The sequence below is a fragment of the Notechis scutatus genome, chromosome 4 (genome assembly GCF_049901735.1).
Source record: "Notechis scutatus isolate UNSWTSFEM ecotype Mainland chromosome 4, rNotScu1.2, whole genome shotgun sequence".
In the NCBI taxonomy this organism is placed as follows: Eukaryota; Metazoa; Chordata; class Lepidosauria; order Squamata; family Elapidae; genus Notechis; species Notechis scutatus.
This window is the reverse complement of record NC_142012.1, coordinates 616095-642078: the sequence shown is the minus strand read 5'-3', so window position 1 is coordinate 642078 and position 25984 is coordinate 616095. Positions and strand designations below refer to the sequence as shown.

General features: G+C 48.2%; 1 protein-coding gene across 1 annotated transcript; it reads right to left on the bottom strand.

Annotated features, from left to right (window-relative positions):
• Positions 1 to 2412: 2412 nt before the first annotated feature.
• Positions 2413 to 25611, bottom strand: CCT7 (chaperonin containing TCP1 subunit 7). Its single transcript, XM_087962620.1, has 12 exons — positions 25516 to 25611; positions 20163 to 20316; positions 18078 to 18184; positions 15851 to 15976; positions 13388 to 13440; positions 12100 to 12271; positions 11045 to 11209; positions 9419 to 9607; positions 8388 to 8485; positions 5970 to 6102; positions 5599 to 5805; positions 2413 to 3071 (listed from the first exon to the last, which is right to left on the bottom strand). Exons 1-12 carry the CDS (start codon positions 25519 to 25521, stop codon positions 2847 to 2849), a joined length of 1635 nt encoding a protein of 544 aa, XP_087818746.1. The 5' UTR covers positions 25522 to 25611; the 3' UTR covers positions 2413 to 2846.
• Positions 25612 to 25984: the final 373 nt, after the last annotated feature.

Below are 25984 nucleotides of genomic sequence, written 5' to 3'. Positions count from 1 at the left end.
TTGCCAGACCAATGTCCGTTAAGGCCACACGGTGGGGGCACTAGTTGTAAATCTTTCTGGCTGGGGAATTCTGAGAACCGAAATCCGCACCTCTTCCGGTTGAGAAACCCCCGCAGACTCTTTTGAAATCTCATCCTGAATGGAGTCAAGTCCAATAAAAACGCCCGCACAGCTTCTCTCCAGTCTGAAGTATTGCCAAGAAAGGAGAGATTAAAATAAGTGTCTTCTTCTCCCAAAACTTTGGGTTGAAGTTCAAAAGTATATGACATGGTGTGAAAAAAAGCTCCCAGGAATCTCTTTCCTTGAAGCCACCCATAACATGCAAAATGTGACCTGTGTTATTTCTTGCACACTCAAAATGTGCATTAACATCATGCATTTATACATAAAGGGTTGGGGGGGGGGGAAGCGGCAAAAATTATGGGGAAAATATCATTTTATCCTTCTTCAGCTTCCTTGTAGGATCCCACAATCTGAGCAAATCTCACTTTGGTCATCATATAACATTCAATCTTGAGCTTCTCTTTATACGCCAAATACTTTTCTTGAGGTCTCGTTCCCCTTGAATCCTGCTTACGTGTGATCTTTTCTCCAGGAACAGCTGAGCCAGGCAGCCTCCAAATGGGCAGAAGCTCATGTACACACCGATGATCTGGGACATTACGTCACAAAATGGAAGGAAGGAAGGAAGGAAGGAAGGAAGGAAGGAAGGAAGGAAGGAAGGAAGGAAGGAAGGAAGGAATCAGAGGGGAAAAGGAAGGAAGGAATCAGGAAGGAAGGAATCAGGAGGAAATAAAGGAAGGAAGGAATCAAGGGGGGAGAAAAGAAATGAGGAGGAAGAAGGAAGGAATCAGAGGGAAAAAAGGAAGGAAGGAATCAGGAGGAAGGAAGGAAGGAATCAGAGGGAAAAAGGAAGGAAGGAATCAGAAGGAAGGAATCGGAGGGAAAAAGGAAGGAAGGAATCAGGAGGAAGGAAGGAAGGAAGGAAGGAAGGAAAAAAGGGTGAAGGAGGGTAGGAAGGAAAAAGTAGGGAGGGAAGAAGGAAAACAAGAGGGAGAGAAAGGAGGAAAACAGAAGGCAAAGGAGATGAAGGAAAAAGGAAACAAAACAAGGGAAGGGAGGAGGAAAACAAAATGGGGAGGAAAGGAAAAAAGGAAGGATAATGGGGAAAATGAAGGAAAAGAGGAAGGGAAGGAAGGAGGAAAGAAAATAGAAGGGGAAGGAGGGAGGGAAAGAGAAAGGACGGAAGGAAAGCAAAGAGGAAGTGGGTGGAAGGGGGAAAAAAAGAGAGAGGGGGAGGAACCTGACAGATAAAAAGATTATTTTGTAAACCTGATGGCCGTTTCCTTGGCGACATTCTCTGTGGGCTGAGCAGCGCCGAATCTTCGAAGCTCAACACCCATCGAACTAAAAACCTATTTTTTTTTAAAGAGCGGCTAAAAGCAGCGGTAAAAAGCGTTCTCCCTTAATCGGGGTACAATTGTGCAAAAAAAAAAAAAAACCCAACAACCCACACAAGTGTGCAAAAATTCCAGAAAGCGCTGTTGCTTTTTCTCTAAGCCTGGCGAGGAGGAATTAACGCGCCTCTCGTGTTTCCCTTTGCTATGATGTGGGAAGACTCCAGCTTCCCCCTTGTTTGTCCGAAGATCGCGCCAACAAAAAAGGAGAGGGGGGTAACAAGATATGGAACGGTATATAAAATGAATATGAATTTGAATTTGAATTTGTGTCTGTACGAAGAGTTGTAACCCGGGACTAAGCAACTGTCAGAAAAGATGTTTTTTAATGTTTCTATGTTTTTGTGTGTTTATGTTTGATTGAGCTAATAAAACCTTGGAGGAATGTTAGAAGAGGATAATTGAGAATAAAAGATAGAAGGGAATAAAGCAAGTCAGAGGAAAATATAAGTATAGTGAATAAAAACATATAAAAATAGATATAGAAAAGAAATATAATTGAATAAAAGTAAAGGGAGAAATAATGAGAAACTTGAAAGGATATGTATGTGTTCATAAGGAGATGTGTCAATGGTGTATAAAATGTTTTATTGGTTTTGTTAAAATTTACAAATAATTTGCAGAAAAGAGGTTTTATGTTCTTATGTTTTATGTTTTGTATGTCTTTAAAAATTAATAAAAATTGTTTTTTTTTTAAAAAAAAAAGGAGAGGGGGGGAAAATCTGCCACCATCATCGATGTGAGTCAGGGGGCCAAGCACCTGCATTTTGATTGTTGGGGGGGACGGATGGACGCTGCGACGGTTGCATGACGAAAAAAACGGCCACCAAGGGCCATCGTAACTCCAAACAGTCACTAAAACGGTTGATGGCTCGTTATTTATTTTTAATTAGAAGAACTCCCCCAACACCTTCGGCCAAATGCCTGTGTGGGAGAAGCATCCAACAGGAAGACCCAGGAGAGGAGAAGGTTTTATTGTGATTGTGGTTTTAAGCCTCAGTAAAACCCCAATAAATACAACTTTAAGAGCAGGGGTCTCCCACCTTGGGAACTTTAAGCCTGGCCGACTTCAATTCCCAGAATTCCCCAGCCAGCAAAGCTGGCTGGGGAATTCTGGGAGTTGAAGTCGGCCAGGCTTAAAGTTGCCAAGGTGGGAGACCCCTGACCTAGAAGTGACCCGCCTGATATTCAGCCATTTTACCAAATCTACTGCAATTTATTTTGGGTGGGTGGGCTTTAGAAACCAGGAGAAGGAATTTCAAGGGATGCAAACGACCTCCTCAAAACGCGAGGCCTTGTGGAGGCGTGAAAAGTGGGGCCTCGAGGGGAAAATCGGTCGTCCCCATTCCCGCCTCTCCCGCCCCGCGACAAATAGGCCTGGGCCTTTCTTCAGTGGTTGTGTGGCCGGCCTCGCCCTCGGCCACGGCCCACGGGAGGGGCGTCCACGGTGGACCGGGGGTTCTTGATGGTTTCGTCCACCGACACGATGAGGCAGGCGGCCTCGGAGGCGGCCGTCAGGGCGTTGATGCGCACGATGGCCGGTTCCCACACGCAGGCGGCGAAGTTGTCGGCGATGTCTTCGTTGTTCACGTCCACGCCGTACCAGGTGCCCCCCTGCAGGGCAGACAGACAGAAGACCCCCTCACATCCTGGACATAAACTGTTTCAACTCCCACCCTCAAAACGACGCTATAGAGCCCTGCACGCCAGAACAACGAGACACAAGGATAGTTTTTTTCCCCGAACGCCATCACTCTGCTAAACAAATAATTCCCTTAACACTCTTCAACTGTTACAAAGTCTGCACTACTATTTCTCTCATCCTTCCTTTCATCCAACTCCTCCCACTTATGACTATAACCTTGTTGCTTGTATCTTTACAATTTATAGTTTTATTTAGTTTCCTAGTATGATTTGATTGCTTATTTAGTATCCTATGACTATCACTAAGTGTTGTATTTGATGGTTCTTGATGAATGTATTTTCATGGACACTGAGAGCATTTGCACCAAAGACAAATTCCTTGTGTATCCAATCACACTTGGCCAATAAAGAATTCTATTCTGTTCTATCCCATCCCATCCGATCCATTCACTATCTATTTCTATTCTATTCATTATTCTATCCTATCCTATTCACCATCTATTTTCTATTCTATTCCATCCCATCCCATCCAATCCCATTCACCATCTATTTCTATTCTATTTTTTATTCTATATTCTATTCTATTCTTTTCTATTTGTATTTCCTATTCTACTCCATTCTAGTGTATTCTACTCTATTCCATCCCATCCATTCACCATCTATTTCTATTTCTATTCTATTCTACTCTATTCTGTATTTCTATTCTATTCTATTCTATTCTATTCTATTCTATTCTATTCTATTCTATTCTGTATTCCTATATTCTATTTTGTATTCTCTATTCTATTCTATTCTCTCTTCTATTCTAGTTTGAGCTGAAGCCACCAGGTGCCTCCAACCTCACAGCCTGCCCTCCCACCTGCTGTGGCCAAGGAAGAGCAGTTTCTGGACTTAGGGGGTAAATCAAGGCCAGGCCTCCCTCTGGACCCAAGCAGGATATTCGGGCAAGTGTTTTTGGTAGAGTCAGAGTTTGGGACACAATGACCAGTTGGCCGGACTGGAGGAACATGTAGAAGGCCAGGAGAAGCACAGAACGTAGGAATGGCTGGCCGTTGCTAAAAGCAACTTACAAAAGATCAATATTGTTGTTTGTGAACTGCCCAGTGTCACTCATGGTACATCTGCAAGAGGGATCTAAAGACCTTGGGAATGGACACCAACAGCTGGGAAACCTTGACCTCTGATCATTCAGCTTGGAGGCTAAAGACGCCGCCTGGCCTTCTCCAATTCAAAGAAGAGACACTCGTTGGGCAGGCTGAGGCCAAGAGGCAGTTCCGGAACCAGCGAAATCCGGAGGCTGGATGGGACAGGCTGTACCTGTCTTCAGTGTGGAAGAGATTGTCCCTCTCCAATTGGCCTTTTTAGCCACACTAGATGCTCTTTTAGGACCTCTTTTCACAGCATGATCCCATCGTCTCCTGTGACTGAAGGATGACGATAAAGATAGATAGATAGATATATAGATAGATACAGAGATAGATAGATGATAGAGATAGAGAGAGATGATAGAGGAATGAGACAAACATGTACGCACACAGAAACAGATGATAGATAGATGATGGGTGGATGGATGGGTGGATAGGTAGGTAGGTAGGTAGGTAAGAGGTAGAGAGATGGATATAGATGATAGATAGATAGATAGATAGATAGATAGATAGATAGATAGATAGATAGATAGATAGACAGAGACAGACAGATATTTAGACAGACAGACAGACAGACAGTTAGGATAGATGGATGGATGATGATAGATAGATAGATAGATAGATAGATAGATAGATAGATAGATAGATAGATAGATAGATAGATAGATAGATAGATAGATAATGGATGGAAGATAAGATGTGGATGAATGGAGATACATACATAAATGACAGAAGTTAGAAAGGTAGATATATGATAGACAGACAGATGATGGATGGAAGATAGATATGGATGGATGAAGACAGATGTGGATGGGTAGATGGATATAGATGATAAATGATAGATGAGATATACAGGATAAGTGGAAGATAGATGTGGGTGGATGGATAGATGGAATTGATGGATTGTGGCCATAAGTCGGCTGTCAGATGGAGCCTCGCAGCACCTCTGCATTTTTGTCTTTTAAGCCTGATAATATTTGGTTCTCCTTAAATTCATGCCTGTTGTGCATACAACCTTGACTCACTTGTTGCTAGGGCTACGACTAGGATCCTCTCCAGCCCAACCCTTGAAGACAGCGCCAGGCTGGGAAAAGCAGACCTCAGCGCTTCAGGCAGGAAGAGAGAGCGGCTAGGCCGATACCTTGGTCCGCTTAGAGCTCAAGCAATCTCCCCGTGGCCCCTCACCAAAAGCAGTTTTTTAAATTTTGAAACAAAGGCAAAGACCGGAATCACCCGAGAAGGTCTAAAGGCCCAGAGTTAGAAACCCAAAGAAGCCGAAAGGGTTGTTTTTTTAAAAAATGTTTTTGCAAAAGGCTCCCGCGGCCCGTTCCTCCCCTTCCAAGGATGCTCACCTGGGCGTGCCTGGCTCGGAGCTGGTTGAGGATGTTGGTGGCATCGAAGCCGGCGTTGTCGCAAAGCTGGCGTGGAATAATCTCCAGGGCTTTGGCGTACGCCCCGATCAGCAGCTGCTGCTTGCCCGGAATGGTTCTGGAATAATCTCGCAGGTATTTGGAGATTTCCATTTCTATCGCTCCGCCGCCGGCGACTACGGAATCGTGCTGGAGACGGGGGGGAAAAATATATATGTATCTCCAGATTTCTTTGGGGGGGGTGGAATTTGGCACACAGCCAGGAGGACGAGATCGAATGACACCCCCCCTCTTTCCCGGCCTTCGATTGTCCACACCCACCCCTTGCAGAAACCCCACCCGGCCCCTTTTACCTTGATCGCCCTTCGTACGATCATGATGGCATCGTGCAGGGAACGCTCCGTCTCCTCCATGAACTGTTCTGCGCCGCCTCGCAGGATAATTGTGCAGGTTTTGGCCTTGGGGCAACCTGTGAAGAAGTTATACCTGCCAGAGGGTGAGAGAGAGAGAGAGAGAGGAAAAAAAGGACTTTGGGTCAGAGAATGGGAAAAGGGAGGCTTCAAAAGAGATAACGCACTGTAGACACTTTATTGTCCCCCTGTGTGATGACCCAAAGGGGTGTGGCACAAAAGCAACAAAGTCACAAAAGTAGATAAAATTCCTTTAATACCTCCAACTTGGACCCCAATGTCCAGTTATCATCGGCTGGAGAAAAAAACTCTCCCGAGAACAGTTTTTAAAAGGAAGAAACTCCGTCCGAACCCAAAGTACATAAAAATTATAAATAAAAACCAACACAAAGCACAGCTGCAGCAATGAACAAGACAAGGCAGGATAAGGAATTGCAGAACTCAAAAGATAACGAAACACACAGAGTTGGGAGGACGCCAGAACCCAGATAAGACTTGACAAGCAAAGATAATGCATGCTTTGCTTCCAGCAAGTTTGCCTTTTTTCAACAGTTTTCCTAGGTATGGCTTAATGAAGGGGATCAGGGCCCTTTCCTCCCCCGTAAACCACACAACTCACGTTGCTCCCTTCTCCGTTCCTCCCTGCATGCCCTAGGATGAAGAGGGGGTGGCCCTGGGTCTTCCTCTGAATGCCCAGCCGGCTGTGCCATTCCCTAGTTTCCTCCCCAGCCACCAGAGCCCCTCCCACTCCGTCAGCTGCTCGGCCTCTCCCTCAGAATCAGATCCCAACAGGGGCTTGACACTCTGAATGGACACTGATCGGCATACATTAAAATGAAATTTCGTGGCCTACAGCTCTCTAAGGGTCACTACCTCAAACAGACATTACATGAACACGACAAAATAAATAGACAAGATACAACATTAGTACAACTTCATGGTCTTACAACATTCTTAGGTCCCAGTGAATGTAGGATAAGAGAGCAAGTAAGGAGGCATTCCTTTCAATCAGGGGTATCAAAAGTTGCAGCGGGATGCATCACGCACTGGCCATGCCCACCCCCGGTTTAGCAAAGAGGGGGAAAAAGTCGCGATACGTCACTTGACAATCAGGGGTGGGATTCAGCCAGTTCAGGAGAACCGGATGTTAAATTTACATGTGGTTCGCCCAACAGGTAGTTGAACCGAACCGGCTGGCCCCACGTCCACCCCGGGAGTCTCTACGTGCCCCCTGGTGGATGCAGGCTCTGGGAGGGTGGAAAACGGGCCTTCTGGAAGTCCAGAAACCGGACCTGTTTCTGGCCTCCGGAGTCCAGGGGAGTCCGTTTTCACACTCCCAGAGGCCTGAGGAAGCTTCCAGACTGTGGGGAAGGTGAAAAGCGGCTCTCCCAGGCGTTCCAGTAGCAGGCATGATATTCCGCTCTGAAAAAAAATCGGGGCCGGCCAAAAGAGACCCCCCGCCGCGCGCCCGGGAGCGTCCGCTGCTTTCCCTCGCCGGGGCTGGGCGGAGGCGTGTTGCACAGAGGCTGGTCTGTGGCTGGCCCAGCTCCCTTTTCCTGCCGCTCAGCGGCCTCCGCTCGCACCGCCCGGGCTCCGCTCAGGTATCCGGCTGGGGCTGTCAGGAGTTGCTACCGCCGGCGCAGCTCGTGCGGCTCCAGTCAGCGTTGCCTCGGGAAGGGAAAGGCAAAACCAGGAGCCGCTGCTGCCGTTGCAAGCGCGCGCCGCGGCTCTTCCTTTTTGCCTTTCCCTTCCTGAGGCAACGGGACTGGAGCTGCGTGAGCACGCGCCAGCAACTCCGACTCGGGGCCTCCGAGGGGAGGGGAAGGAGGAGAAGAAGGGGTGGGGGGAAAGGAGGGGGCGATTCCCCAAAAAATCGGAATTCCGATTTTAATCGGAAGAATATCATGCCTGCAGTAGGCCATGCCCACCATGGCCACGCCCAGCCAGCAACTGGGCAGCGAACCGGTTGCTGGGATTTTTTTGGAATCCCACCCCCTGGTGACAGCGCAAGTTTGATGCCCCTGCTTTAAAATCAACACGTCGGAGCCATTATTTCCTGGGAACCCAATGTTATATCTGGGATCATGGAGATCCAGGTGAAGCCCTCCAAGTGTTTTGGATTCCCAGGACACTGGCCACCTCTGCTTTCCAGAAGAAGCCCCCAGCTTGGTCCAGCCCAAATTCAGAAGCACCAAACCAGGCTAGGAAGCCCAACTGCCATGATTATTCCATGCAATCTTCTCCAAGGTTGCAGAACGAAGAAGAGCAGATGATGATGCCACTGAGGCTCCTCCAGGGATTTTTCCAAGCCCTGAAGCGTCCCCCTTCCCGTCCCCTCCCCCCCGGCCATCCGCCCCTTACCTCTCCCCTCCAATCTGGGCCTCTTCAAAGAGGTCGCAGCATCCGAGGACGTCGTCCGTGAGAGCGTTGGCGCTGGTCTGAATAGATCCACCGCAGGCCTGCCATGCAAAACAGACCCTTTTAAGTGCAACAGGGACAACATGGACACAAGTAATTCAGGAGCCCACCTGAGATTCCCACCACTAGATGGGGCTGTTTTTTTTTCTCCCCCTAACAGTCACACCTGTACCAACAGAAGGGAATATTTTTAGCTCAGGGTTGAACTGTGGGGGTCCTTGGTGCTCTCTGAGCTGGGTGGTTTTCTTGCAGATGTTTCATGACCCAATTAGGTAACATCCTCAGTGCTAGAAGGGAGAAGGGTTTGCAGGGAGGAGGAGGAAGAGGAGGAGGAAGAGGAGGAGGAGGAGGAGGAGAAGATCTGTGGGGTCCTTGGTGCTCTCTGAGCCTGTTTTCTTGCAGACATTTCATGACCCAACTAGGGAACATCATCAGTGCTAAAAGGGAAGGGGTGTTGCAGAGAAGAGGAGGAGGAGGAGGAGGAGGAGGAGGAGGAGGAGGAGGAGGAGGAGGAGGGGGAGGAGGAGGAGGAGGAGGAGGAGGAGGGGAGGAGGAGGAGGAGGAGAGGAGGAGGGAGGAGGAAACCTTGGTGCTCTCTGAGCTTGTTGGTTTTCTTGCAGACATTTCATGACCCAACTAGGGAACATCATCAGTGCTAAAAGGAAGGGGTGTTGCAGAGAAGAGGAGGAGGAGGAGGAGGAAGAGGAGGAGGAAACCTTGGTGCTCTCTGAGCTTGCTGGTTTTCCTGCAGATGTTTTATTACCCAAACTAGGTAACATCATCAGTGCTAGTAAGGAGTGAGATTTGCAGGGAGGAAGAGGGGGAGGACTGTGGGAGACTGTGGGATTGGCCGGTTCTCCGAACGACTCAACATTTCCGCTACCGGTTCTCAAGAACCGGTCCAAACCGGCTGAATAACCACCTCGGCCTCGGCCCATGGGGACCCTGGAGAGCCCAAGGGAAAGGGGCCTTACCATCATGGTCCTCTTCAGGTCTTCTTCGGGGACCCGTCCAGCACAGAACATGTCCCTGTCCGCAAAGTACTGAGTAGCCACGTCCCCGATGGGCAGTTTAGAGAGGATGACTTTGGCTCCGGATTTGCTGAGCTTGTCTAGTTTGTCGTACAAGATGTTCCACTCGGCGTCCACGATGGCCTGATAATCCTGTGGGACCAGAAGCATTATGGACCACAATGAACCTAAGGAAAGTTTGGGGCGTGTAATACACACCCAGATTAGAAACACAATAGAACGGACAAGAGTTGGGAGGGACCTTGGAGGTCTTCTAGTCCAACCCCCTGCTTAGGCAGGAAACCCTACACCACTGCAGATTAGATCAACTCAGATTAGAATTAAAATAACTCGATTGTCACTTGGAATGTCCACTAATCGGCGTATGTTAAAATGAAAGTAGCTTGCCTACAGATCTCAAAGGATCGTCGCCTCCAATACATACTATAAATTCAATATAAATTCAATATAAATTATGCATATACTGCTGTGGTCCATCGGCAGCCTGCGGAGACGGCAGCAGAGTCAACAGTGGGGAGGAACATGGGCCAGTCCGGGAGTCTGGGGAGGACTCGGATGAGGGTCCTGCGTCCGACACAGTGATGGGGCCAGGGCCATCTGGGAATGATGTGCTGACTACGGAGCCTCCAGAATCTGACAGCAGCAAGGCAGAGGAACACGGGGAGCCTGTTCCCAGCGTGCGCATGCACAGAGCTGCCAGAAGGCAAGAGCAGTTTAGACAAAAGGGGTGATTTGGGAGTAAGGCTTGGAGGTGATTGGCCCCTCCCATAAGACATAAAGGAAAAGCAAAGGGACAGGAGCCTTTGCAGGAAGCAACTTTTTTCATACTGGTTGGTTTGAAACCTAAAGCTCGGTGTTGAATTTGTGCTCCGTTTGGCCTCGTATAACTAATTGGAAATTTAGTCACTGACAGCATTTCAAGGGAGATAAAGGTGGGTGCTTATCAGACTTATCCCAAAGGACTTTGGCAGACTTCCGTGGGATTATTTACAGTGTGAGACTCATTGCAGGCTGTGAATGACTAAAATTCACAGCCATTGAAATAAGGGTTTGGGGACTAACGTGTTTGTTAAGTGTCTCCATAAGCCTTGGTCAGAACATATACCCACATATATTATATGTGAGTATATGCATAATTTTGTATGCGTTTATTTAGTCATATATTATATGACAAGAGGAACAACACATTACAACAACAGATTTAACTGTGGTTGAAAGGAAGAAAAGGTGGTTAATTGATATGTCAATATCAAGTGATATCATGTAGCCCTTGACTACCAACCGTTTAGTGACCGTTCGAAGTTACGACAGTGCTGGAAAAAAGGGACTTACGACCATTTTTCACACTTACAACCACTGCAGCTTTCCCCAGTCAGGTGATCAAACTTCAAAGGCTTGGTCAACTAACTCATATTTGTGACGGTCGCAGTGACGCTGGGGAGGTCACGGGATTCCCTCTTGCGACCTTCTGACGAGCGAAGTGAACAGGAGAAGCCAGGTTCACTTAACAACCGTGTCACTAACTAAATAACTGCAACTCCACCCCTTTAAGAAGAGCCCAGGCCTCACCGCCACATTCTGGACTCTGACTTCGGCGTTGTCCTTCTCGGCTTTGAGCTCCAACTCAATGTTGAGCAGGGCGATCTTGGGCGACTCGTACTTCTTTGGCTGCATCTCAAAGCCGGCATAGGAGAAGGTTTTCTTGAAGGCCACGCCAGCCACCAGCTGGGAATTCTGCAAAAGAAGAAATAAAGAAAAAGAAAAAATGGCTCAGGGTGGAGCTTCTGAGAACAACTGGGCAAGTCCTGCCGTTCCTCACACGGCCTAGCGGTTTGAAAGCATGCAAATGTGAGTAGATCAATAGGTACCACTCCAGTGGAAAGTTAACGGCACTCCGTGATGTCATGCTGGCCACACGACCACAGAAATGTCTTCGGACAGTGCTGGCTCAATGGCCTTGAAACAGAGGTGAGCAACGACCTCTAGAATCGGACACGACTGACCAGGAAATCTTTACCTTTCGATCTACTAGCCTATTTGGGGGTGGGGCACCATGACTCAGTGGTTAAAGATACTGAGCTTGTCAACTGGAAAGCCGGCAGCCCAGGTTGGAGACCCGAGCGCCACGCAATGGTTGAGTTCCCGTCCTAGCCTCAGCTCCTGCCAATCTAGCGGTTCGAAAGCATGAAAATCAATCATCTTCTTTTAATGACACCATAATCGCTTTGTGAGGTGGAGTTTGGGCAACTGAACAGAGCTGAGTGTTTACTGGCCAGATGCCCTTCCTGTCACCAATGCAGAGGTTTCTTCCCCCAGCAAATATATTCTCATTGTGCCCAGAGAGAGAAATATGTACTTCTACCTAGGATCGAACTCACAGCCTCTCCTGATTGTGAGGGGAAGAGCTCCATCTCTAGGTTACTGCGCCACTCTTCAAAAGCATGCAAACGCGAGTAGATAAATAGGTACCACTCTTGTGAGGAGTGAACGGCGCTCGGTGACATCATGCTGGCTGCGGAAACGTTTTCGGACATTTCACTTCCTTATCCAGAAATGCAGGTGGGCATCCAACAGGAACCTCCTCCTCCCCCCCACACACATTCCCCTCCTCTCCAGAAGCCTACCTCCAAAGCTCCACCTTGCACTTTTTTGATGCCAATCATTTTGATCTGCAGCAGCTCGTCCAGCATCGTGACAGCGTCCACCACCATCTTGGCAAAGAAGTCCTTCTGATGGGAAATCAGCTTGGAACTTAACGCGGTGCTGGCGCACTTCTCCAGCAGGCCACTCAGCTCTCTACGGGGGGAGGAAGCCAAAGGGAGAGGGGACAGTTTGCATGGCCGCTGATAAGACTTTAGGGCAGGGGTGGTGCTTAAATCTGGCCCCAAGGGCCCAGCCTGGAAATAGCGAAGGACCCCGTGGCTCTGTTTTGGCCAGCAAAATGCTGCAGGAGGCATCTGTCCTGTCTCCCCCCCGCCCCCCTCCTGTTGCCCTGACCAGCCCACAATGCTGAGGAGCTTAAAGGGAGGAATAAGCAGAACGGCAATAGGCAGGGAGGGAAATCTCTCCCATCAATCAAGAGGAAGGAATTACTTTGGGAATGCCAGACCTAAAAAGATTTCCCACTGCCACAATATGGGATTGTTCCAGTAATATAAACAGACTATGGCCTTCTCTCTCCTCTCTCTCTCTCCTTCTCTTGCCCCTCTATTTGTCTCTCTCTCTCTCTCTGGATCTCTCTCTTTCTTCTCTGTCTGTGTCTCTCTCCCTCTTTATCTGTCTCTATCTGTCTGTCTCTCTCTTCTCTATCTCTGTACCTCTCTCCTCTCTCTCTTTCTCTCTTCTCTATCTCTCCTTCTGTGTATCTCTTTCTGTCTCTTTCTCTCTTCCCTCTCTCTTCACTCTGTCTCTCTCCCCTTCTCTACCCTCTATTTGTCTCTCTCTCTCTCTCTCTCTCTCTCTGGATCTTTCTTCTGTCTGTCTCTCTCCCTCTTTCTTCTGTCTGTGTCTGTCTCCCTCTATCTCTGTACCTCTCTCCTGTCTCTCTCTCTTCTCTCTCTCTCTCTCTGTGTATCTCTCTTTCTGTCTCTTTCTCTCTTCACTCTCTCTCTCCCCTTCTCTGCCCCTCTATTTGTCTCTCTCTCTCTCTCTCTGGATCTCTCTCTTTCTTCTGTCTGTGTCTCTCTCCCTCTTTATCTGTCTCTGTCTGTCTGTCTCTCTCCTCTACCTCTGTACCTCTCTCCTGTCTCTTTCTCTCTTCTCTCTCTCTCCCTCTGGGTCTCTCTCTTTCTGTCTCTTTCTCTCTTCCCTCTGTGTCTCTCTCTCTCCATCCAGGGCATTTCATCCATCCCATCATTCCAGAAACGGTTCTTCCCACAAACACAATCGCAAAAGAGACCGAGAACCACTTACGCTGGATCCGTCTTCTTGATGGTGACCGCAATCTTCCGAATCTTCTCCACTGCCTGCCCAAAGGAAAACAAGAAAGGGGGTCAAATCCGTTCTCCAACGCCCCAAAAAGGCAGGACAAGAAGCGACGGATGGAAACTTAACCAAAGGAGAGAAGCAACCTGGAACTAAGGAGGGATTTCCTGAAGAAAAAAGGGGGGGAAATTCAACTAGTGGAATTTTTTTTCCTTCAGACGTTGTGGGTGGTTCATCGCTGGAGGCATTGAAGAGGAGACGGGACAACCGTTTGTCTGAAACCGTCGAGAGTCTCCTGGCTTGTGCAGAAGGTTGGATTAGAAGACCTGCAAGGTCCCTTCCAAGCCAGGGGTGGGATTCTACCGCCTCGGACCGGTTTCATAGAACCGGTGGTTGTGATTCTGGGCAGTTCGGAGAACGGGCAAATTGTGTTCCTGGCTGGCCCCGCCCTCTCCACCCACCCCTCCTAGCCCCACCCGTCCTTATTGCACATGCCCGACATTGCTGACTGCCTTCTTCCCTGCCCAGTCACTCCTTAAGGCAGGGGTCTTCAACCACTGGGCCGCGGACTGGTACCGGTCCGTGGAGCACTCTGTACCAGGCCGCAAATAAAAAATAAATAAAAAAAATGGCGGCTTTCTTCGCCTTCGGTGAATCCTGCTGGGATCAGGGATCAAGGACACAAATGAGAGAAGGGGAGGGAGGAAGCAACCGAAGCCTGTCCTGCTCTCCGGCTCAGCGGCTTCGGTTTCCTCCCGCCTCGTTCCTCTCTCAGTCGCTCTCTCGCTCCTCCACCAGCCCAGGAAGAAACTGCTTCGAGCCGGGGGTGTGTGTGTGGCTTTTCCTGTCGCCGCAGCTCCTCCGAGCGCCCGCTCCCCCCACCCGCCCGCCCGCCACGCTTCAATTCAGTGCTCCGTTCTGCCTGCCTGCCTGTCTGGTTGTTTGGGAGCAGCTTCGGCTGAGAATAATAACTATTCGCCTCTTTTTATCAGCCGAAGCTGCTCCGAAACGAAGGCAGGCAGAATGGAGCACTGGGTTGAACCGCGCGGGGCGGGCGGGGGGGGTAAACGGGCGCTTCGGAGGAGCTGCGCCGACAGGAAAAGCCACCCCCGGCTTCTTTGAAGCAGTTTCTTCCTGGGCTGGTGGAGCAGCGAGAGAGCGACTGAGAGAGGAACGAGGCAGACACCTGAGGGAGGGAGGGGAGGGAGACACCTGAGGGATGGGGCTGAGGGAGGCAGGGCCAAGGCGCTCCCTGAACTTGGTGGTTTGCTGGCAGACGTTTTATTACCCGACTAGGTAACAACATCAGATGTTACCTAGTCAGGTAATGAAACGTCTGCAAGCAAACCACCAAACTCGGATTCTCCCCCGGTCCTTGAAAAAGTGTTTGTGCTTGAAACTGGTCCCTGGTACAAAAAAGGTTGGGGACCACTGCCTTAAGGTATTTCTTTCTTTCCCCCCCTCCCGACGATCAGCTGTTCTGATGATCAGCTGTTCCAGGATCCCTCTCGCTCTCTTACTATTTCGCCCAGGTGGCTTCCCTGAGGCCCAGGAGGCCAAAAGGGGCACGCGGGGTGGTGGTGGTAAGGTTGGCACTGCATCCCCCTTCCACCGTGCTCCATTTTTGCCTTTCTGGGCGCAAAACCATCCTCCCACAGGAGGCTTCCTTGAGGCCCCAAAACAAACCATGACCGGAGGGGAAGGCTGCCAAAATTAAAAATAAAAATGAAGCCACTCCCATCCAGTCACATGGCCACTCCCACCTAGCCACGCCCACAGAACCAATAGGCCTGTTCTAAGCCTATATTATTCTGTAAAAGTTCAGAAAAGAAGGACTAGTCCAGGGGTGTCCAACCTTGGCCACTTTAAGACTTGTGGACTTCAACTCCCAGAGTTCCTCAGCCAGCTTTGCTGGCTGAGGAACTCTGGGAGTTGAAGTCCACAAGTCTTAAAGTGGCCAAGGTTGGACACCCTGGACTAGAGGGTTGACATGATCGTCTTCCAACCTTTTGAGGGGCTCTGGCTGAGAAGACGGGGGTCAAGCTCCTCTCCAAAGCCCCGAAGGCTGGACAAGAAGCAACAGATGGAAACTAATCCAGGAGAGAAGCAACCTGGAATGAAGGAGGAATTTCCTAACAGGGAGGACAATGATCCAGTGGAACCGCTTGCCACCAGGAGGCTTACAAGAGGAGACTGGATAACCCCGTTTGCTATTCGATGGTTCCTCTCTTGAGTTAATCCTGGGACGCATGTGGCCCACGCGAGTCTTCCAGCCAGCTTATTTTTCCCCCCCCACCTTCTTCTCCAAGGTTTTGGGCGACACTCTTAGTGCAAAAACCCCTAGGAGCCGCTAAGACTCCGCAGATCAATTCGCCTTGTCGCATCGCGAGGCGAAAACGGGTTTTCCGGAAGGGAAATTGGCCCAACGGGACCGCCCCGGCTTCAGCTTACCAGCTGGGTTGCCACACGGAAGGCACGGATGATGATCTGGGGGTGAAGGCCTTCTTCCACGTAGGGCTTGATTTGCTTCAGGAATTCGGCAGCCAGGAGAGTCACCGAGGTGGTGCCGTCCCCAACCTGGGAAGAGAAGAATCTCGGCGTCAGCTTTGGAAGCCATATGGAGACCAGATGCGCCCCCATCGCCACCTTTTGAGCCTGGGAAAGTGGGGATTTCTTGGGAGGGTGTGTTAGACATAGCAACATTCTTTTTCTGATTCAAGGTCATGTTATTTGGCACCTAAGTGAGGGGAAGTCCCAAGTTGGATGGCGATTGAGGCATGCGATGTGATGATGGGTGCAGGGGGTGGATTTGTCGTTTTTACTTATTGCCAAGGAAGCCCAGAATTTTCAGATTCGGGATTCCGGTTTGGGCCAGTTTACTACCCGAAATGAAAGGAACTGGAAAATGTCTGTCTTGGGAGTTATTGTGGAGGTTTGCTGGAACGCTGACACTCGGGATAAGAGGAAGAGTTTTCCTGAGGAAGCTCCGCTTCGTCCCTTCCCCACTTTTTCCTTCCTCCAACCGAGACCACGTCCAAATTTATCCCAAGAGTCCCAGATCTTCCCTTACAGGAGTAGATCTCTGGATTCAGAGCATCACCTCCACAGGATCCCCCCCCTACACCTTTAGCATACAGGCAGCCCTTGACTTACGGCCACAATTGGAGCCCAAAATGTCTGCGGATAAGCGAAACGTTATGTCAAGCGTCCCATTTGACGACCTTTCTTGTTGTTAAGCGAATGACTGCAGTTGTTAAATGAGTCAAACAGTTGTGAGGCGAATCTAGCTTTCCCCTTGAGTTTGCTTTTAAGGGGATTGGGCCAAAGGGGATCAGGTGACCCCGAGTCACTGCGACCGGCATAAATATGAGTCAGTTGCATAGCGTCCAAATTTTGATCACCCTGGGAGAGGCTCCAATGGTCGTAAGTGTGAGAATAACTAAGTAAATAAGCAAGTCATTTTTCCCTCAGTGCCATCGTAACTTTGAACAGTCACTAAACGAACTGTTGTAAGTCGAGGACCCCCTGTGCTTCATCCAGACTAGGGGCCTTAGCATCCCAGAGTCTCGCTTAGGGCTTGCTCAGCTCCTGAAATTCCTCCTAGGCTATCAAAACAAGATTATAGGTAGCCCACGGCTCACGATCTCAATTGAGCCCAAATTTCCTGTGGCTGAGCGAGACGTCGGTTAAATGAGATTCTGCCCCATTTTATGACCTTTCTTGTCACGGTTGTTAAGCGAATCACCGCAGATGTTAAGTTACTCACAGGGTGGTTAAGGGAATCTGGCTTCCCCCAGTGACTCTGGGTGTCAGAAGGACGCAAAAGGAGATCGTGTGAAACCTCCCCCCTCTCTGGGGACGCTGCAACCGTCGTAAATGAGAGTCAGCTGCCAAGCAGCTGAATTTTGATCAGGTGACTATGGGGGGGGCGTTTAATACTGAAATCGTCATATGGTTAAGTCCCTTTTTTTTCCTGTGCCGTGGCCACTCTGATCACTAAATGAACTGTTGTAAGTCGAAGACCGCCTGTGCTCCACTTTCCCCTCCCTCCGGAGGGACAATGAATCGGAGCAAGGGTCCCCAAACTTGGCCACTTGAAGACTTGTGGACTTCAACTCCCAGAATTCTCCGGCCAGCATAGCTGGTGGCCCTTCTGTGCATGGTCCTCCAAGAAAAAGAGTTGGAGGAAAGAGAGGAAAGAGAGTGGAAAGGAGAGGAGAGGAGAGGAGAGGGAGAGGAGAGAGAGAGAGAGAGAGAGAGAGAGAGAGTGAGTGCCGGGGCTGGCTGGTGAATTCTGGGAGTTGAAGTCCACAAATCTTCAAGTGGCCAAGTTTGGGGCCCCCTGAATTGGAGAATCTCCGCTCTCTTTCTCTCTCCAGGGGCACTTCCTTCACTTTGTCCTCTCCCCCCCACCCCAGTTCTCCCAAAGGTGCTTTTCAAAAGAAAAACAGGAACTTTTCCCCCTTATTCTTTTTATTTCCTTGAAAACGTTTTGCTTCTCATCCCAGAACGTTTTCGAAGGGAAAATAAAAAAAATAAAAATAAAAGCAAGGAAGTCCAGTTGCCTTTTTGAACAGCATCTTCGGGACAACATCCGGTACCTAGAGGATGGAGAAGCTGCAGAGACTAACCCAACCGCCAACCCCCCAGTGTTGTGTTTCCTCTTTCCCGAGCCCACCTCTGCGTCTTGGGACTTGGCGATGTCTACCAGCGTCTTGGCCGCAGGGTGGACCACGTCCAGGAGCTTCAGGATGGTGGCGCCGTCGTTGGAGATGGTGGCTTTGCCTGCAAAGATTGACAGCTGCCAGCTCTGCACACACGGAAGAGTGTTTGACATAGTAGGGACATTTGAGCAGAGTCCGAACAGCGAAAGGGGTCATGGCAGTGGAAGTGTCTTTTAATTGAATGAAAAATGTGTTTTGGGGTGTTTAATGTTGCAGCATATGCAACTCTTTTGTTGTATTGTGGGTGTTTTTATTTCAGGAAACTGCCAGGACTCGTAAGAGTAATCTATCTATGTATATAAAAGAGAAATACCCCTCGCGCATCATCACAAAATCTCCAGAACCGTCAAGCCTACAAACTTGAAATTTGGCCCATATGTTCCTCTTGGCTTCTAGGGGCTCACTAAGAAAGGATTTTTCGAAATGACCATCAGAGCGTTTAGAGTATTTCCTATATTATTATTATTATTAACACGCTCTGATGCTAAGGAGATCTACTCCCCCTTCCCACCTGAAAAGAAATCTCTTCCAAAGGCAAAACACAAGCAGAGGAGTTTCAGTTTCAGAGCACCAAGCAGCTTTAGTACAGAACAGTTGAGCTAAGCCACACCCAGGCTCCTTGCTGTCTCCTTCTTGCTCACACAAATACTGTTTCAGTTTCCAAACAGCCCTCAACTCCCTCACACACTGACAGGACGCTAGCCAGATGAATACCGATGGAGGCTGGTAGGCAGAGGCAGAATTCTCCCCCACCCCCGTTATTTTCCTCCCCCAAAACTAAGCCCGGCGACGTAGTTTCGTAGCGAAACACGGGGATCTAGTTAGTTCCTAATACATGTAGCCCTCGAGTTATGACCACAATCGATGATTGCTGCTAAGTGAAAACATTTGTTAAAGTGATTTTGCCCCCAGTTCGTCATAAGGTTGTTAAACAAATCCAACTTCCCCGTGGACTTTCCCTGCCCGAAGGCCGCAAAGGGGATCACGCGACCCCCAGGTACGCCGCAGCCGTCGTAAATACGAACCACCTGGATTTCAATCACGTGACTACGGGAATGCTACAACCGTCCTGTGGGAAACGGCCACGCACCACTTTTTTTTCAGTGCCATGGTAAGTTTGAACCGTCGGTCGCTAAATGAACTTGTTGCAAGTTGAGGACTACCTGCATTAAGGCAGGGCCCATAAAGGCAGCCTACAATGGTAAGGGAATGATGTAAAAGTCCAGGGTCTCTCCAACTTTGAAGACGGGTGGATTTCAACTCCCAGAATTCCTCAGCCAGTCGGCTGAGGAATTCTGGGAGTTGAAGTCCACCCTCTTTAAAAGTGGCTAAAGTTGGAGAGACCCCTGATTTCTTGGCAATTGGGGGGTCTCTGGCAACACCAGCCTGTGACGACTTGGGGCATAAAGGCAACACAGTCACATAAGTAAGAAGAGTCCCTTTAATACCTCCAACTTTGCCCCCAATGTCCTTCTGGCTGGGGGAAAAAAAAACTCTCCCAAGAACAGCCTTTAAGCGGAGGAAATTCAGTCCGAAAACGAAGTACATACAAACTGTAACTAAAAATCCACACAAATCACGCTGCGGTAATTAACTGGACAGGGCAAGAGAAGGAATTGCGGACTTGAAAGGCCAGCAAAACACACCCAGTTGGGAAGACGCCAGGAACCCAGATAAGCCTCCACGATACCAGATAATTCACGATTTGCTCCCAACAACTTGCTATGCGCAGCTTCCCTTTTTAAGTACTGTGTTCCCAGCTGCAGCTAACGAAGGGAATCAGGGCCCTTTCCTCCCCCGTAAGCCATGCAAACCCCGTTGCTCCCTTCTCCGTTCCTCCCTGCGTGCCCTAGGATGAAGAAGGGGTGGGTCTGGGTGAACTCCCTCTCCCTTGTTCTACCTCTCCCCTGCTCTGCCCAGCCGGACTGTGCCCTTCCCCAGTTTCTTCCACAGCCAACGGAGCCACACTCCCACTCCCCGTCTGCTGTTCGTCTTCCTCCTTGGATTCAGACTCCGACAGGGGCATGACCCAGCCTCACCTCTGTCGTCCACAATGAGTTTGTCCATGCCCCGGGGGCCCAGCGTAGTCCGGACAGCTTCCGCGATCACCTGGCAAGCGGTGATGTTGCTAACCAGCTGCGGGATCCCTTGAGAGGTATCTGTGCCTTCCTTCAGCAGGATGACAGGTGTGGGCTGGAGGGAAAAAACAAGGTTGGGTCACAGGTCAAGGTGTCGCCAGGCCAAAAGAGGCAAACCCAGCACAACACATTTCATTGTGTGCCCAGAAAAAAAAAAAAAACCTGTTAGGAATAACATGGTTACCTAACTTAGTTTGGGTAAAATAATATATATAGACTATGATTGTGTGTATCACTTTAACTGTAATACATGTATTTTGGGTGCGGTTGTAAAATCACCATAAGAGGGAGCAAGAGAGCTCACTGTTTGCTGGCTTTTACTGGATTGCTGACAATGATGGATTGATGGTGATAACTGCGTGTTTTCCCTGCTATTGCTGAACGAAGAAAAGAGGTTTGATTTTCTTCATATCTCTACTGCAAAAAGAGATATATTACTGGACTGATTATTTGTAAGTTTACTGACCTCTTTTTCGACACTGGACTTTGCTAATGGATAATCCCCGGACGGACTGAACTAAGTGTATGATATATGGACTGTTTGACTATGCTAACAATCTTACTGGAATAAACTATTTAACTAGCACTGTGTATCTGTTTTACTGAGTGTAAACTACAACAACGTTTATCTCACATATTCTGCCTGCCTGACTGCCGTTGCACATTTTGCTAGGGTGTATCCCTAACGACACCAATTATCCAGTTATTTTTGCCACGGGAAAAGCAGAAAGTTGAAGAAAAAGCAGCTTAGTAAAAAAACAACAACCCACCGTGATGTCTTTAAGGTAGTCCTCGACTTATAACTACAATTGAGCCCCAAATTTCAGTTGCTACATGGGGCAATTGTGCAAGGCGCGTTGTCCCATTTTATGGCCTGTCTTATTGTTAAAGCGAATCACTTCCATTGCTAAGTTAGTCAACCCAGGTTTCCTAAGCAAATCCGACTTCCTCCATTGACTTCGCTCGTCAGGCCGCAAAAGGGGATCACGTGACCCCCCGGGACACACTGCGACCGTTGTAAACACGAGGCAGTGGCCAAGCGTCCGAATTTTGATCCCGTGAAAAAACATCCTTTTTTTTTTTCAGTGCCGTTGTAACTTCAGTCACTAAATGAACTGTTGTAAGTTAAGGACTACCTGTAAAAGAACATATTTCATTTGACATACAAAAAAAAAATGTTTCTGGCGTGGAAAAGGCCTAAAATTGAAGAAAAGGAGCATTTTCAACAGAGAGTAAAAATAAATGATGCCTTTAAGGGATATTAGATTTTCTGCTATATATATATATATAAAAGCAAAATGCCACTCATGCATCATCACAAAATCTCCAGAACCGTAAAGCCTACAAACTTGAAATTTGGCACGTATGTATGTTCCTCTTGGCTCCTAGGTGCTCACTAAGAAAGGATTTTTCGAAATGACCATCAGAGCATTTAGAATATTTCCTATATTATTATTAACACGCTCTGATGCTAAGGAGTCCTACTCCCCTAACCTTAACCATCCCCACCTGGAAAGAAATCTCTTCCAAAGGCAAAACACAAGCAGAGGAGTTTCAGTTTCAGAGCATCAAGCAGCTTTAGTACAGAACAGTTGAGCTAAGCCACGTCCAGGCTCCTTGCTGTCTCCTTCTTGCTCACACAGCAAATACTGTTTCAGTTTCCAAACAGCCTCTCTCACACACTGACAGGACGCTAGCCAGATGAATACTGATGGATGCTGGTAGGCAGAGACAGACCCCCCCCCCTTATTTTCCTCCCCAAAAACTCAGCCCAACCAGATAGTTTCATAGCAAAGCACAGGTATAGAGCTAGTAGATTATAATGAGCGGATAGAATTAACAACTAATAAACTGCTGTTAATGAAAAAAAATGCCCTTCTAAAAGGTTTATATTGCTGCATATCAGAACATTAAATGCATAAGAAATAAATGCTGGGCACTTCTATCTTTTCCGTTATCCTGAAAAATGAACAATTGCATGATTCCTGTTTTTAGCTTTTCGTTAAGGATTGTATTAAAAATTCAACAGTTGGAGAATGCATCTGAAATGTAATGCCAGTTTTAAAAATGTTACATTATTATGTGCATTTTGCTTTTCTACAAGATCCTCAAGTGGATATATATATGGACCCGGGGCTTCCTTTCGCCTGGTCTTGGTTGATTTTAATGTTTTAATTCTTAAATGCTGAACCTTTTTAATATTTAACCATTTTGCATTGTGTTTCTTTATTGTTGAAAGCAATATTTCAACGAGGCAGAGGAACTAGAGATCAAATTGCCAACATACAATGGAGAAAGCTAGGGAGTCCCAGAAAAAAACATCTACTTCTGCTTCACTGACTATGCTAAAGCTTTTGATTGTGTGGATCACAAGAAATTGTGGCAAGTCCTTCAAGAGATGGGAGTACCAGACCATCTTGTTTCTTGAGAAACTTATACCCGGGTCAAGAAGCATCAGTGAGAACTGGACACGGAACCACCGATTGGTTCAAAATTGGGAAAGGAGTCCAGCAAGGCTGTATATACTGTCGCCCTGCCTATTTAACTGATATGCAGAGCCCATCATGAGAAAGGCAGGGCTAGATGAATCAAAAATTGGAATTGCTGGGAGAATTATCAACAACCTCAGATATGCAGATGATACCACTCTAATGGCAGAAAGTGAAGAGGTGAGGGTGAAGAAGGAGAGTGCAAAAGTTGGCTTGAAACTCAACATTAAGAAAACTTAAGATCATGGCATCCAGCCCTCTCAATAGATGGGAAAGAAATGGAAGTAGTGACAGATTTTATTTTCCTGGGCTCCAAGATCACCGCAGATGGGGACTGCAGCCCAGAAATTAAAAGACGTTTGCTCCTGGGGAGGAAAGCTATGGCAAATCTAGACAGCATCCTAAAAAGCAGAGTTACAAGTACGTAGAGACATGGCTGTGGTTTTCCCAGTTGCAATGTATGGCTGGGAAAGTTGGACCCTAAGGAAGGCTGAGCGCCAAAGAATGGGAGGCCTTTGAACTCTGGGGCTGGAGGAGACTCCTGCGAGTCCCTTGGACTGCAAGGCCATCCAACCGGTCAGTCCTAGAGGAGATCAGCCCTGACTGCTCTTGAGAAGGCCAGACCCTGAAGGGGAAACTCAAAGACTTTGGCCACCTCAGGAGAAGGAAGGAAGGACTCCCTAGAGAAGGGCCGAATGCTGGGAATGATGGAGGGCAAAAGAAGAAGAGGGTGGCTGGAGGGAGTCACTGAAGCAGTCGGTGTGAGCTTAAGTAGGGTCTCCAAACTTGGCAAGTTTAAGACTTTGTGGACTTCAACTCCCAGAATTCCTGAGCTAACATGACTGGAGGAAGAATTCTGGGAGCTGAAGTCAAGTCTTAAAGCTGTCAAGTTTGAAGACCCCTGAATTCTATCATTTATCTGTCTGTCTATCGTCTCCCCACCCATCCATCTATCACCAGGGTCTCCAAACTTGGCAAGTTTAAGACTTTGTGGACTTCAACTCCCAGAATTCCTGGAGCTAACATGACTGGAGGAGGAATTCTGGGAGCTGAAGTCCACAAAGTCTTAAAGCTGTCAAGTTTGAGGACCCCTGAATTCTATCATTTATCTGTCTGTCTATCGTCTCCCCACCCATCCATCTATCACCAGGGTCTCCAAACTTGGCAAGTTTAAGACTTTGTGGACTTCAACTCCCAGAATTCCTGAGCTAACATGACTGGAGGAAGAATTCTGGGAGCTGAAGTCAAGTCTTAAAGCTGCCAAGTTTGAAGACCCATGAATTCTATCATTTTTCTGTCTATCATCTCCCCATCCATCCATCCATCATCTATCACCAGGGTCTCCAAACTTGGCAAGTTTAACACTTGTGGACTTCAACTCCCAGAATTCCTGAGCTAACATGACTGGAGGAGGAATTCTGGGAGTTGAAGTCCACAAAGTCTTAAAGCTGTCAAGTTTGAAGACCCCTGAATTCTATCATTTATCGTCTCCCCACCCACCCATCCATCCATCATCTATCACCAGGGTCTCCAAACTTGGCAAGTTTAAGACTTTGTGGACTTCAACTCCCAGAATTCCTGGAGCTAACATGACCGGAGGAGGAATTCCGGGAGCTGAAGTCCACAAAGTCTTAAAGCTGCCAAGTTTGAAGGACCCCTGGCTTAAACGGACTCCAGAAGATGGTAGAGGACAGGAAGGCCTGGAGGAACCTTGTCCATGGGGTTGCAATGGGTCGGACATAACTTCACTACTATTGTTGAAAGCAGCCCAGAATTGTTTGACAGGGAGATTGGGCAGCGTATAAATTTAAAAACATAAAATAAAAACGCAATGCCAGTTTTAAAAATGTTACATTATTTAGTATGCATATTGTGCTTTTCCTATAAGATCCTCAAGTGGATGGATAAAGAGAGATAAGAGAGATAAAAACCCAATGGCTTCACCTCCTTTCTCTGGACTGTAGGGCTTAGAAAGCAGGACTGGTCCAAGATTGTTCTGTCAATGTTACTTTTATTAATTAAATGTAACAAATTAGGAGAAGATTCCCACCTCCATCCCATCTTCCTAGTGGTCCCCCTTTCCTCTGGCCTTGGCTGGTTTTAACGTTTTCATTCTTACTGTTGAACATTGTGTAACGTTTAATCATTTTGTATTGTTTTTCTATTGTTTGAAAACAGCCCAGAATGGCTTGACAATGAGCTGGCCGTATAATACATTTTTTAAAAAATAAAATAAAATATACATTTTTTTGCAAACACATCCCCTCTGGCAGAAAGGAGGGAGAGGGCCCTGCCTCTTCTGCAAACCCAGCCTGCGCATCACGCGATAACACGCTTCACACGTGCACAATACCTGTAGCTCACATGGGGAGCTGTCCCGCCCTGAATTCCTCCTCTCGGACTACATCTCCCACAATGCCTCGCGGCAAGGCAGCCATTCCGTTTAAAGGCGCCGGCCGCCCTAGAGGCTGCCGGGAGTTATAGTTCTCCGGGATTCCGGCTCTGACCGCGTGTAGCCCGTCGGCTTTCAGCTCTACTCAGGGAGGCCTCTATCTATACATTGCAGGGGCGAAGCAACCGGTGAGGCTCCCGCGTTGGCCTCCCGCCCACCGGCGACCCGCCCCGGGCCTCCATCCATACCGGCTCCTTCTAGCACAGAAGCCTCTCCCAAGGAAGGAAAGGCCACCCGCGAGACGAACGACGCCCGTCCCGCGGAGGATGGCGGCGGATAAACGCGGCTCTCCCACCGCTTCCCCGTCACTCACCATCATCTTGGCGGCGACCCTGGTCAAACGGTCTCCTCTCCAGAATGCACCGCGGTCGCCTAGAAACTTCGCGTGGGCGGGGCCAAACGGAAGGGCGGGGGCTTTTCAGGGGACGTACGACGTGACTCTCGTAGAGAGAAGAAAAAGAAGAGGCCTCCTCGCGCGTACGCATGCGGGTTCATATTAAAAAAATTATTTCCTATCCATGCTAGGCAGGCCATGTTAACAAAGGGGAGAGTAGATTTTTTTTAAAAAAAAAATCTAATTATTCTTGAAAATAATGGGGATTTTGGCTGAGGCGGTAGCTGCGTTTTCTCAGTTGCCAGCAAAAGGGTTGCTTGCATTAATCTATGATTCGTTAGGGCATTTTATCTCAATTTCAACATCTTTGAAAGAATTCCCCAGGCAGCTAGCTTTCATGGTTGGAGCAGCATTCCTTAAAACTCTTCGCTTTCACGATCTCCTTTTC